The sequence below is a fragment of the Molossus molossus genome, unplaced genomic scaffold (genome assembly GCF_014108415.1).
Source record: "Molossus molossus isolate mMolMol1 unplaced genomic scaffold, mMolMol1.p scaffold_m16_p_7, whole genome shotgun sequence".
Classification (NCBI taxonomy): domain Eukaryota; kingdom Metazoa; phylum Chordata; class Mammalia; order Chiroptera; family Molossidae; genus Molossus; species Molossus molossus.
In genome coordinates this window covers 100,467,771-100,481,763 of record NW_023425401.1, presented here as the reverse complement: position 1 = coordinate 100,481,763, position 13,993 = coordinate 100,467,771, and the positions used below count along the sequence as shown (strand labels likewise).

General features: G+C 38.7%; 1 protein-coding gene across 3 annotated transcripts in view; it reads right to left on the bottom strand.

The window, feature by feature from the left end:
- Nucleotides 1-10,467: 10,467 nt before the first annotated feature.
- Nucleotides 10,468-13,993, bottom strand: part of TRIM24 (tripartite motif containing 24) — a 110,118-nt gene continuing 106,592 nt past the window's right edge. Inside the window, exon 19 of one of the 3 annotated variants that reach the window (XM_036246287.1) lies at nucleotides 10,468-13,713. In XM_036246287.1, coding sequence (XP_036102180.1) covers nucleotides 13,504-13,713 — 210 coding nt within the window. In that variant the 3' untranslated portion in view covers nucleotides 10,468-13,503. The remainder of the gene's footprint in view (nucleotides 13,714-13,993) is intronic. The other 2 variants (XM_036246288.1, XM_036246289.1) reach the window with 2 other exon arrangements.

Sequence of the window (13,993 nt, the reverse complement as noted above, 5' to 3'; positions counted from 1 at the left end):
CCTTAAAACCGATGTGACTCCCTTAAACAGCCAAGGGGAAACTAAAAGGAAAACCTTGCCAAATTCTGCCTGATATCAGAGCTACACCCTCTACTCTGAACTCGACTCATTACGGAGCCTGCAAATGGGATGCTGGGACATGGGAATCCTGGCCCAGAGAAACTCTCCAAACCGCGAGCATTAATTATTGCTACCAAATACACTGTGTTCTCTCAAAAGTTTTAAATAATGTGGTTGGCCACTGACCAGCCAACAGACCACCTCTCTTCAATTGGACCTACAAAAGAGAACTGAAGAACATACCAGCTCTGGCAATACTAGCTTGGCATTGTCTCCTCTAAATACCTGATGAGGCAATAACTGAAGGACACACTATTAAAAAAATAAATAAATCAAACCTCTTGAATGGCCAAAAAAGGGAAGTGGGGACACAATAAATTCTAGGTCCAAGATAAGGTCCCTTCTGCCTGGGGTGCCACATCAGCAAAACAAAAAAGTTAACTTTTGTGTCCCTGGAAATTCTCCACTTGGCCAGAAATGCACTATAACCAGCGATCAGTCCCAAGATGCCAAGCCAACTCTGGGCCTCCAACTTATTTCCCTGTTGCTTATTCTTTATCCTATAAAAGCGTCCTACCTTCTGCCCCATGTTGCACTTCTCTGGATCCTTGGGGATGTAGACTGCCTGCTTCAGCGTTAAATAAAGTTTGTTTTTATCACTAAAGTGTCTTAATCATTTTTAAGATACCGCAGACTCACATTAATGTACTTACTAGAAAATTTTAGGCTGAAGTACCTTTTTTTTATCCTCACCTGAGGGCATTTTTTTGCATTTATCTTCAGATAGAACGGGAGGGGGAGAGGGGGAGAGAGAGAGAGAAACATCGATGTGAGAGAGACGCATCGACTCTCTGCCACCCACACAACCCCAACCAGGGCCGGGGACAAACTGCAACCAAGGTAAATGCCCTTAGCGGGAACCGAACTCGAGTCTCTCTGGTCTGCAAGCCGATGCTCCAACGGCTGAGCCAAACCGGCCAGGACTAGGCTGAAGTATCTCTGATGGAAGATTGTCTCAGCTACACCTGTAGGGTCAGCTAGACAACCTACCACAAATCATAATTGAAAATCCCAATGCTGATTCTGGTTAAGATGGAGCAGGTAAATGCTGTGCTCACCTCTTCCCATAACATTAAAACTACAACTCAATTATAGAGCAATCGTCAATGAGAACCACCCGAGGACTAGCTGAACAGAAGTCCTATAACTAAGGCTATGAAGCAGCAGCCAGGATGAGACTGGCAGGAGGAGCAGACACAGAACAGGCAAGTCCAAAACACATGCAGTGGCAGTTAAGAATCGGGAGGGATGCTCCTCAGATGTAGTTGCAGCCAGTCCTCTCAGCTGACTGGCCTGGGGGTAAATCCCTCCCATTGACATGCCAACAGCAATCAAGGTTCACCTAAAACAAGAGGGTGCACAGAGCCTACATGGGAGTACACTTGGAGCACCCAGCTCAGGTGACCAGGGAGGCTGCTCCTACAGGACACCTACTTACGTAAGACCACTCAAGTAAGACGGGGAGGCGTTATCACTTCTACCTAATACATAGAAACTAACACAAGAAGGCAGTCAAAATGAGACAAAGAAACATGTCCCAAATGTAACATAACAAAACTCCAGAAAAAGAACTAAACAAAATGGAGACAAGCAATCTACCAAACACAGAGTTCAAAACACTGGTTATAAGGTTGTTCAATGATCTTAGAGGAGTAGAGGAACTTAATGAGAACCTCAACAAAGAGATGGGGGGGAAAAACAGTCAGAAATGAAGACTACATAGAGGGGAACAGCAGAGGATTGAATTAGTGAGGTGCAAAATAAGGTAGCAGAAAACACCCAACTGGAACTTGAGAATAGTTTAAGGGACATCTGGGACAACAGCAAATGTACCAACATTTGCATCATAGGGGAAGCAGAAGGAGAAAAGAGCCAGCAAGGGACTTTAAACCTGTTTAGAGAAATAATAACTTCCCTAACCCGGTGAAGAAACATGCAAATCTAGGACGCTCTGAAAGTCCCAAACAAGATGAACCCAAAGAGACCCACACCAAGACACATCATGACTTTTTTTTAAAAAAAATCCTCAATGGAGGGTATTTTCCCGTTTATCTTCAGACAGAGGGGAAGGGAACGAGGGAGGGGGAGAGAGAAAGACATTGATGTGAGAGACACACATTGACTGGCTGCCTCCTGCATGACCCCGACCAGGGCCGGGGACTGAACTGAAACTGAGGTAACCTGCCCTTAACTCTTTGGTCCGTGGGCTGTGGGCTGATGCTCTAATCACTGAGCCTAACCAGCCAGGGCAAGACACATCATAATTAAAATGCCACAATTTAAAGACAATGAATCTTAAAAGTAGCAAGAAACAAACAAACAACCAACCAACAGTTATGTACAAGAAAGGTTCCTACAAGGCTTAGCTGATATTTCAACAGAAACTTTGTAGGCCAGAAGTCAGTGGCATAAAATATTCAAAGTGGTGAAAAGCAAAGACCTACAACCAAGATTACCCACCAAGCTATTGCTTAGAATCAGTTTCCCAGACAAGAAAAAGCTAAAGGAATTCATTACCACTAAACCAGCATTACAACAAATGTTAAAGGGACTTATTATTTTTTTATCCTCATCCAAGGATATTTTCCCATTTATCTTCAAATCGAGTGGGGGGAGAGAGAAACATCAATGTGAGAGAGAAACATCGATGTGAGAAACATCGATTTGAGAGAGACACTTCGATTGTCTGCCTCCTGCACCATCCCGACCAGAGCCAGGGATGAACCACAACCGAGGTACATGCCTTTGGACCAGAATTGAACCTGTGACTCATTGGTCTGTGGGCAGATGCTCTAACTGCTCAGCCAAACTGGCCATGGCTGAAAGGGAATTCTTTTTTTTTTTTTTTTAATCCTCACCCGAAGACATTTTTCCATTTTTTGTACAGATAGAGTGGGAGAGAGAGAGAGGAAGGGAGAGAGAGAAAGAGAAACATTGACGTGAAGGGGCACATCGAGCGGCTGCCACCCGCACGACCAACCAGGGCCGGGGACAAACTGCAACCGAAGTACGTGTCCTTAGCGGGAACCGAACCCGGGTCTCTCCGGACCGCAGGCCGACGCTTTAACCGCTGAGCCAAACTGGCCAGGGCTTAAAGGGAATTCTTTAAGTAGAAAAGATAAAAATAAGAAAATGCAGAAAAGAAAAAAAGTTCTCACTGAAAAAGGCAAATAGTCAAAGCAGTGTAACAACTAACTATAAAGCCAGTACAAAGATTAAAAGGCAAAAGTAGGAAGATTACATGTAATTACATCAGTAAATTAAGGGATACACAAACACACACTAGAATAAAATATCCTCAGGTGAGGAGTAACAAAAAAAGAAAATGAAAAAAGCAAAAAAGAAAGTCATCAACATAGAAGAGAGTAAGAAAGAACAGAGAAAAACTATAAAAACCACCAGAAAACAATTATATTAAATGTAAAATAGACTAAATGTTCCAATTAAAAGATACGGGGTGGCTGAATAAGAAAACAAGATCCATATATTCTGCCTACAAGAGACCCACTTCAGACAAAGACACACACGGGCTGAACGAAAAGCAATGGAAAAAGATATTTAATTCAAATAGATTTAAAAAAAAAGCTGGGGTAGCAACACTTACATCAGACAAAATGGACTTGAAAACAAAGGCTATAAATAAAAAAAGAAACAGTGGCCTTGCCCTGGCCAGTGTTGCTCAATGGTCAGAGTGTCAGCCCACTCACTCAAGAGTCATGGGTTAGGGTGCATATGGGAGACAGCAGACTGATGTCTCTTTCTCTTCTAAAATCAATAAAAACATATCCTCAGGTGAAAAAGACAACAATCTTTGCCATATTTTAAAAAAGAGAAAAATGAACAAAAATCCCATTTATAATGGCATAAAAAATATCTAAGAATAAATGTAATCAAAGATGTAAAAGACCTGTTGTTGGAAAATTATAAGACATTTAAGAAAGGACCCTGGCCGGTTTGGCTCAGCGGTTAGAGTGTCACCATGTGGACCAGAGAATACAGGGTTTGGTTCCTGCTAAGGGCACGTACCTTGGTTGCAGTTTGTCCCTGGCCCTGGTTGAGGTCGTGTGGGTGGCAACCACTTGATGTGTCTCTTTCACATCGATGTTTCTCTCTCTCTCTTCCTCCCTTTCTCCCTCCCACTCTATCTGAAGATAAATGCAAAAAAAAAAAAAAGTCCTCGAGCGAGGATTAAAAAAAAGGATGTGCCATGCTTATGGATAGGAAGAATTAACATAATTAAGATGTCCATACTAACCAAAGAAATCTATAGATTTAATACAATTCCTATCAAAATACCAATGACATTTTTCACAGAACTAGAACAAAGTTGGAGATATCATGCTACTTGATATCTAACTATACCACAAGGCTATAGTAATCAAAATGGCATGGTAATAGATGGTGGTGCTGCAAGCCATGCAGATCTTGTGGGCTGTGGCCTGTAGCCTGCACACTCTGACTGATACAGTCCTACAGCCTGAGTGCGGGTGCCCTCCAGATTCCCAATCTACGTTCAGTGCAGAAATTCAGAGAAACATGAATGGATAACAACAGGAATGGTACTGGAATAGTGAAATCAGCAACTCTGCAGGAAGCTATGGGAGGAGATGTTTACTGCAGTCTGAAGCTGGGACATTGAATGAACAAGATGAGTTTTGGTGCTTTGGAAAGTGTGAAAGCTGCTAGTGAACTCTATTCTCTTCTATCAGGAGAAGTAACTGAAATGAATGAAGTGCTTGCAGAAAATCCTGGACTTGTTAACAAATCTTGTTATGAAGAGAGTTGGCTGATCAAGATGACACCGAGTAGGAACCCTTTAGAACTAGGTTAAACTAATGAGTGAAGCAGCATGAGAAATGCATAAAATCGACTGGGGAGTGAAAATGGACCCCCACCCCTTCATACAGTAGTATGAAGCAACTTAATCTAGAATAGTTGTCTACATTAGTGGACTGATTTAAAATAGCAACTATTAGCAAGACCAATGGAAAAAGAAACTACTTGCAACAATGCTATTGGAAGAAAATACCCCTTAACTTTCTAATGATTGCAGAGAAACATAATATGCATCTTTTTCACAACACCCTATGATTTTTAAGCGAGACTACAACATTCAGAATTCCTGAAATTATCTGTGGTAAAAACTAGTTACAAAATGTATTTAAGAATAATACTGTTATCTCAAACCTTATATAATACTGTAACTTGCTTACATCCATCTCTGGATTTAGGTCAAAATACTTAACGATCTTTCAATTGGAAATAATTAGCAATGGAGAAAAGTTTTTGTCTTGTATGGTGTCAGATGCCAAACAGTACTATCTTGATTTTGCAATATACTGGGTTTGCTGATGTTATTTTTATACAGTGAAGCAACAGCCTTGCAGGAAAATAAACATTGTGATAATAAAACATTCAACTTTATTAAAAAAAAAAATCAACATATTACCAGCATAAAAACAAGAGATATAGATCAATGGAATAGAACAGAGAGCCCAGAAAAATACCTATGACAATATGGTCAATTACTCTATGACAAAGGAGGCAATAAGATACAATGGGGTAAAGATACTCTCTTCAATAAATGTTATTGGGAAAACTGGATAGATACATGCAAAAAAAAAAAAAAGAAACTAGGTCATTTCTTGTACCGTATACAAAAATAAACTCAAAATGGATTAGAGACTTAAATGTAAGACCCCAAACCATACAACTCCTAGAAGGAAACAGAGGTAGTAAGTTCTTTGACAATCCTCACTCAAGGATATGTTTATTGATTTGAGAGACAGGAAGGGAGAGAGAAATGTCAATCGGTTGCTTCCTGTATGTACCTTAACTGGGGATCAAACCCGCAACCCAGGTATGTGCCCTGACTGTTGGACCTAGAGGGCACTATGCTAAATGAAATGACTCATACAGAGACAAACGCCGTATGATTTCACTTATATGTAGAATAGAAAAAAAACAAAATAATTGAACAAACAAAACAAAAAGCCTCATAGATACAGAGAACAAAATGATAGGTGCCAGATAGAAAGAGGGTTGGTGGGATAGGCAGAAAAGGTAAAGGGATTAAGAAATACTAATTGCCAGTTATAAAGTCACAGGGATGTACAATATAAGGAATATAGTCAATAATATCCTGACAACTATGTCAGATGGGTACCAGACTTACTGGGGTGATCACTTCGTAAGGTATATAAATGTCTGATCTCTATGTTGTACACCTGAAACAATACTGTATATCAACTGTAATTTAAAACAATTTTTTTTAAAAAATTCAAAAGCTGACATTAGCAACCATTTACAATTAAAACCAAAGTTAACCAATGACAAACTCGATGCTCAAGCACGTTTCCAAATTTCAGTCTCTCTCAATAGCTGTGGGGTATCCAGACTTAAGGAGCTTTGTGATGTTGTCCAGCACTATCTAGCACCCACGATTCCTAGAAGACACTAAATTAGTGTCCAGCAAACTCTATTAATATAAATTTAATTGAACACTAAATTTGAGAAATCCTTGATTAATGCATATGTTTTGCTTACATTTGTTAGTCATTAGTAGAAATGAAAGTCAACAAATTTCATATCACTTACCTGTAAGAACGTTTTTGGATTGGTTTCACAACCTATGAAAAAAACTAAGACAATATTCATTGAAGTACTGGAAACAATAATAATATAATGAATCTCTGTACAGGTATATTTTCTTTTATGTAATACAATAGAAGTTGTATTTGTCTGAATCAAATAATTTTACATAGAGAGGGGTATTTCTGTAGCTTTCTTTAAAGCAGTACATAATGGCAAAAAATTCCTTCTGTAATATGATTACCAAAACCTTTATTTTGGACTTTCTGTTGTTGTTTTTTTATCCTCACCCGAGGACATTTTTCCATTTTTTGTTTAGGTAGAGTGGGAGGGAGAAAGAGGAACAGAGAGAGAGAGAGAGAGAGAGAGAGAGAGAGAGAGAGAGAGAGAAACATCGATGTGAAAGGGACACATCGAGTGGCTGCCACCCACACGACCGACCAGGCCCGGGGACAAACTGCAACCGAGGTACGTGCCCTTAACGGGAACCGAACCCAGGTCTCTCTGGACCGCAGGCCGACACTCTAACCGCTGAGCCAAACTGGCCAGGGCTATTTTGGACTTTTTGTATGTTGATCTTTCTTAACATATACCATCATTAGTAAATTCCTAATACAATCAGATTGGAGAACCAGCATTATTGTTAAAGTGTGGCACCTGGTGGCCCACTGAGCTGTTGTTCCTGTCTTATTGCCATTTCTTCTCTTTCCTTTTTTTTTTTTTAAAAAAACCACTTATTTTCTTTGGAGACATGCCACTTCTCAGGTCAGTACATTGCTGTTCCAAGTATGTAAAGTGCTTGATCCATATATTTTATCCCCTCCCCCAAAACAGTCAAAACTGTGATTCAGTCATTTGCAATGAAAGATTCCTGACTGATTTTTTTTGGCTGACTCAGGGTTAAAGGCATTAAAGAACATGGGCAAAAGATGCACACTCACAAGTATCCTGATACATGGCAAAGGAGTTTGTGAACAAAAAGACTACACAGTAGATTCCGCAAGCTTAGGGGCTCTTTGACAGGCCTGGAGAGCCCAGGGACCGAAAGTAGCCACACAGGACGGTCTAATCATAACAGGGCAGGTTATGGCCGGTAGTCACGTCCTAGGCCTACAGCTTCCTTAGCAATAGTAGTCACTTACCTTAAGTGAGCCCTGTCCGTTGTTCTTATGCATCTAGGATAACATACCATTTTAAAAAATATTTTTTTATTTATTGATTTTAGAGAGATAGAAACATCGATGAGAGAGAACATCGACTGGCTGACTCCTGCATGTCTCCCACTGGAGATTTGGCCCAAACCTAGGCATGTGCCCTGACCGGGAATCGAACCAGCGACCTTTTGGTACATGGGTTGACACTCAACCACTGAGCCACACTGGCTGGGCTAGGATAATATACCTTTGAAATGTCAGAGTAATTTTCTTTCCACAACCATTCACTCTGAAGACCACGTAACACTTCATTGTTATCTTGTTCCCCGAATACCATCTCTATGTGCTGTAAATTTTCATTAAGTATCCTATACCCAATTTAAAAGGAAGCACATATCTCTCCATTTTCCTTTTTTTTTAAATCCTCATCCGAGGACATTTTTTCCACTTTTTTTTTTTGTTCAGATAGAGTGGGAGGAAGAGTGAGGGAGAGAGAGAGAGAGAGAGAGAAACATCGACGTGAGAGAGACACATCGAGTGGCTGCCATCCCCATGACCCAACCAGGGCCAGGGACAAACTGCAACTGAGGTATGTGCCCTTAGTGGGAACCGAACCCAGGTCTCTCTGAACCGCAGGCTGACGCTCTAACCGCTGAGCCAAACCGGCCAGGGCTCCATTTCCCTTTTTATCCAACCCTGGGCATTAGCATTTCCACGTTTTGTTTTCTCCTGCCTTTTTAATCTACCACCAATAGATTTCATGCAATCTTCCTTACATGTCCTCCTTTGACTGTAAATGTATAAAAAAAGCTGCAAAACTGCCATCCTCCAGAGCATGTTCTCAATCTGTTGAGATCTTGCTTTAGGGTATGCCCTCAAACCTTGGCTCAAATAAATTTTTCTACAGCTTTCTACAGATTTGGACGTTCATTCGACAACTTTAAAACTGCTTCTACACCACGTTTGAAAATGTGAGAAAGATAAAATTTTGTTAAATCTTTAACTTGTAACTTCTAAGGAATGATTTTTTTTTTAATGTTTTTGATTTTTTTAGGAAGAGAAACATCAATGAGAGAGAGAAACATATACTGGTTGCCTCCTGTACACCACCCCACTGGGGATCGAGTCTAAAACCCAGGCATGTGTCCTGATTGGGAACTGAACTTCTGACCTCTCAGTGCATGGGACAATGTTCAACCAACTGAGCCTTACTGGCCAGGGCAAAGAAAGGATTTTTTTTAGGACTCAGAATTAGGGCTTATGTATTCTACTTAAACTCACTTATGAATCAAATAGAAGGCTGTTCCCATCCCCATTAAAGTTAAGGTCTATTAAATATCCAATAGTGAGTTTTTAAAATAGTTATTTCTGAGAATCTAAACTGTCTAAACTTTAAAGTAAAATTAACATAGGTAAATTTTAAAAGTGACTTGTAAAAACCTTCACTATTTGTAAAACACCCTCCCTCTCCCAACAGGTTTCATACAAGTAAAAATTTTTTATGGCATTTTTCATTCTCTTATTTTCAGAAGTTTGAGTTCCTTTTTGTGGGCGGAAAAGTAGAAATCAGCATTTGAAGATATTTATCACTCCCTTCTTGTAGGTGGTGAAACACATGTGTTGGAATTTTTAAAAAGTTTCTTATTTATGGACTAGTAGCTTGTCCCTATATATATCAATCTTTTTTTAATTTTTTTTTATCCTTACCCGAGGACATTTTTGCACTTACCTTCAGATAAAGCGGGAGGGAGGGAGAGAGGGAGGGAAAGAGGGAGGTGAGAGAGGGGAACATCAATGTGAGAGAGACACATCAACTGGTTGCCACCTACACGACCCCAACCTGGGCTGGGGACAAACTGTAACCGAGGTACGTGCCTTTAGTGGGAACAGAACCTGGAACTCTCTGGTCTGTGGGCCGATGCTGCAACCACTGAGCCAAACTAGCCAAGGCTCAATCTTTTTTTTTTTAATTAAAATTTTTTTTTCCTTTATTGTGTTTAGAGAGAAGAAGGGAGAGAGAGAAACACTGATGAGAGAGAACATTGATTGGCCACCTCCTGCATGCCCCGCACTGGAGATTTGGTCCACAACCTGGGCATGTGCCCTGATCAGGAATTGAACCTGTGACCTCTTCGTGCATGAGTTGATGCTCAACCGCTGAGCCACAGGGGCTGGGCCCTATATGTATCAATCTTATAGAGGAACACACAAAGATAGTACTGAAGGCAGACTCAAACTAGTTTACATTCTACTGAATGACAAAGAGTAAGTTTTTCACTAAAAATTCATTGTTGTGGTAAAATATCCACAGTAAAAATCCATCAAAGCTATTTTTTATTAAAATCAAAGCACCAGTTGGCCCTCTAAAATTAAACAAACAAACAAGGACTATTTCTCAGATGTCCTTCACATTTAGCAAAACCTTCACGGAGACAGAAATCTGTGATCTGATTGGCTAGCATTATTCTCATTCAGGAACATGAGCCACCAGCATGTAGATTATGACTTAGTAAAATCACACCCAAAATGAAGGGGCGATATGTTTGTAAAAAGACATCACCTATTAATTTACATGAGGTTATAAAATACTTTAAAAAATATGTACATGATTATTTAAAAGGAGGTGCTCTATTTCAATAAGAAATTAGATAGCTGAACTCATGGTCATGTCCTTAATTTTAATGGCTAATCAGATCACTTGACTTCTCTCATTCATAACAAATACAGATAAACAGAAAATGAGTACATCTTCAGTTTAAACCTAAAAAGTTGTCGTTCACAGGAAGCAACTTATTTTGGGGATTCACATTATTTGTGGATCAGGGTTCAGCAAAAGGAGGAGTTCCTTCTTTCATTGTCCAACACTAGAGTCTCTCCATGAAACCCAAATTTAAAAGTTTAAGCATTGCAACATCATAGGACTTTGAAATGCAAATTCATAAATAGAGCAAAGGTCTGTATACTCACCTTTTTGCCTCTGGAATGAAACTTTCTGAAAGCATTCCCAAGTTATGTTACAACCGCACTACTAGTTGTAGTAAAATGTGGAGCCTCTTCTTTAGCTTGGAAAAGAAAGTTAAAACTATCAAGGCAAGAGGACACTCCCTCTTAGCACTTCCCAATTTCCTACCCCTCCATTCTGGATATAAGCAGGGCCTGTTAATTCAAAGGACAAAATAATTGCAGTCACATGATGATGTACAAATACATTTTGAACTTAATATGTTATATTTCAGCCCATTTATACTTGTGCCATAGCCATGTAAGTCACTGTGTACTTGGGTTTCCTTATTGCTGGAAAGATCAGATGCTTGGCACCTGGAAAGCGTTCAATGAGTTAGAATTGAGTAAATCCTAGCTCCCATGTGCTCGACTCATTTATAAGCCCCGCTAAAGCTGTGATCACGTGATCACATTCAGTATTGGTCTTGCAGCTATGACACTGGGCTTTTGGTTCCAAATCCAGAGGAAAATGTCCTGGAGTTTTTGATCAGAGATAAACATTGGAGTGTTGTAATATTTGGTCAAGGTTGCTTAAAATGCACTAAATTTTTGGGAGGATGCTCTCTAAATGAGCATGGGGTGTATATATAAGTTAGAATTTTCTTATAACTGTCTATTAGAATTTAAGGATTACTTATCTGGGATCCACCTGAGCATATAGGTGCTTGTTAATACGGTCACAGGACTTTAATCACAAAGACTGTCACTGAAGGCTATTTGGAGAGAAAAACACTTACTTTTAAATACTGTTTCAAAAGATTAATATGGCACTGAATATATGAGTAAAAGTTTTGGGTACATTAGTTAGACATTCTGGCTTGGATGCCGTTAGAAAATTAAATGTATTTTCTCTTTAGTGCTACTTCCCTTTGTGATCCTTCTCAAAATGTATCTGTGTTGTTCAGCCTTTGGAGAATAAAGTCAAATGCATATTCAAAAGAATACCACCATCACCACAATTAACCTGAATACAAATCTGAAAAATGATTAAGACCTTTTAAACATTACCACATAATTTTCACTAGGGACAAGGCCTAAATCTACATAGAAAGTGAGACACTTATTGTTAGTAAGTTCTTTTCTCATATTTTATCTTTACCAACAATATCTGAAAACCCAGTGAATCGGCCACAGAATATTTTCAAATTGTCCGTTTTAAGAAATAATGCTTTGTGGATAAGAGGCTTAATTCATGGAAGATGAGACCATTCAAAGAGTAACAATTCTTTCAAATCAGTCATATTTTTCTTCTATCAGCCTAAAGAGAAAAATGTCCTCAGCCAATTAGTGTTTTAAAAATAAAGGTTTACTTTGGCAAACTAAAAAAATTTGTGTGTAAATATTTTGTCAAATGTTATATTAGCAAATGGCACAGCAATTTTCTTCTATCTGAATCTAATTTTCTTCTTGGACACTGAATAATAAGGAATACATGAATGTCAGCTAAACTAGCTAGGTCTGGCCCATTAAGAACATGCTTGCCCTAAGAAAATGTCTTTTGTATCTTGATATAAGAATACAAATGAAATTCAGAATTTAGCGAGATCAAAGATTCAATTTGAGGATCTTACTCTTTAAAATAGGAAATAGATGCTTTAGAAAAAATTAAAACTTCACTATAATTTCCTCCAACTGCCTGCCTCCAAATTCCACAATATATTTCCATTCCAAATTACAAAGACAGATGAAAATAACAAAAACTAGCCCCTTTCAAGGGAACTTCTATTTAGCTCTCAATAGGGTATATTTTTTAAAAATCCTCACACCCAATACGGCACACAGCTGTATTTCATTTTCTGGGTGTTCCACTAAAAGCCATACCGCAAACAATGTTTTGTTATAAAAGGATTACCTGCACAGTTAAAATGAACAATAAAACCCCCCCCACACATACAGCAAAACCAAATTGCATTCACTTATTTACTCAGTGAAAGTTCAATTAAGAAATGAAAAATGGCCTTGAAAATTTGCTATACCAAACATGTCTATAGCCAAGAAAAAACAAAAATAAAAAAATCAAACATTTGTTTTCCTGCTTTTTCTTTAATACAGTTGCCATCTTACATGATATACTATTAGGTGCCTTCTTAATAGTATCTAATCTACTTTTTTGTTTCACCAGTCAGCATCCTAGGATAGAACTCTTATTACCATCCATGTTCATTAATTATGGCCCAACTGTTCTTAATTTGTACTGTTCTTAAGGACAATACACCTAACTCATGGTTGGGCCACAATTAATGGGTAGTGGTATTTTCTAAGAATGAATTAATGCACACATCCAAACCACATTAAAATTTCAACAAAGTCTATTTCCTTTCTATAGTAGCTATTGTTCCAGATTACAGTTTTGAAATCCAGAAAGTAGGAACAATGTCTTTTTATTTTGTTGCTGATGCTTCTTTCTTCTTTTCTTTCACCTTCCTCCCACCCTCCCTCCCTTCCTCTTTTTTTTACTTTCTTAATGAGAAGGTTAAAAGAAATGGGTTATTAAGAAAATCAAGGTCTAGTAAACATAAACAGCTTATAGATCAGAGTGGTCACAAATTCTTCTTTGTAATGATGTTAAATTATTGATAAAATAATTTTTGAAAACAAACAAAAATTCTAAAAACAGCACACGCCGATGCTGCTGCTATTTAAGCAACTGGCGTTCCTCTGTGCTTTTGAGGCGCTTCTTCCGGGGCTGTACAAAGTCATCATCCGAATCATCGCTGAATTTATGATCTTCTGACTCATTCCTGAATTCAAGTTTAGGAAACCGTTTTTCTGGATAAAGGTTCTTTAGAAGTTCTTCAAAATAGCTTTCAAGTTTTATACCAGCATTGGCTACTTCTGAATCAGGCTGTTGGGTAAAAATAAAAATATGAATTAAAAAACAGACACCAACATACAGACAGTCATTAAAAGAGGTGAATTCTCACAGTTTTGTTCCCTTTTAACTTGAGATCAGGATACCAGCGGGTTGTTTTGGAAAAATATTTATGCAATGTCATTGATATACAGTAAATAATAGTCTGGGGCTAAATAAAGTATAGAGAAGGTCACATAAAAGAAACAAAAAGGCTTTGAATCATCTGGATTATTCTATAAGGGCATGGCAGTGGTAGGACTGGATTACCAAA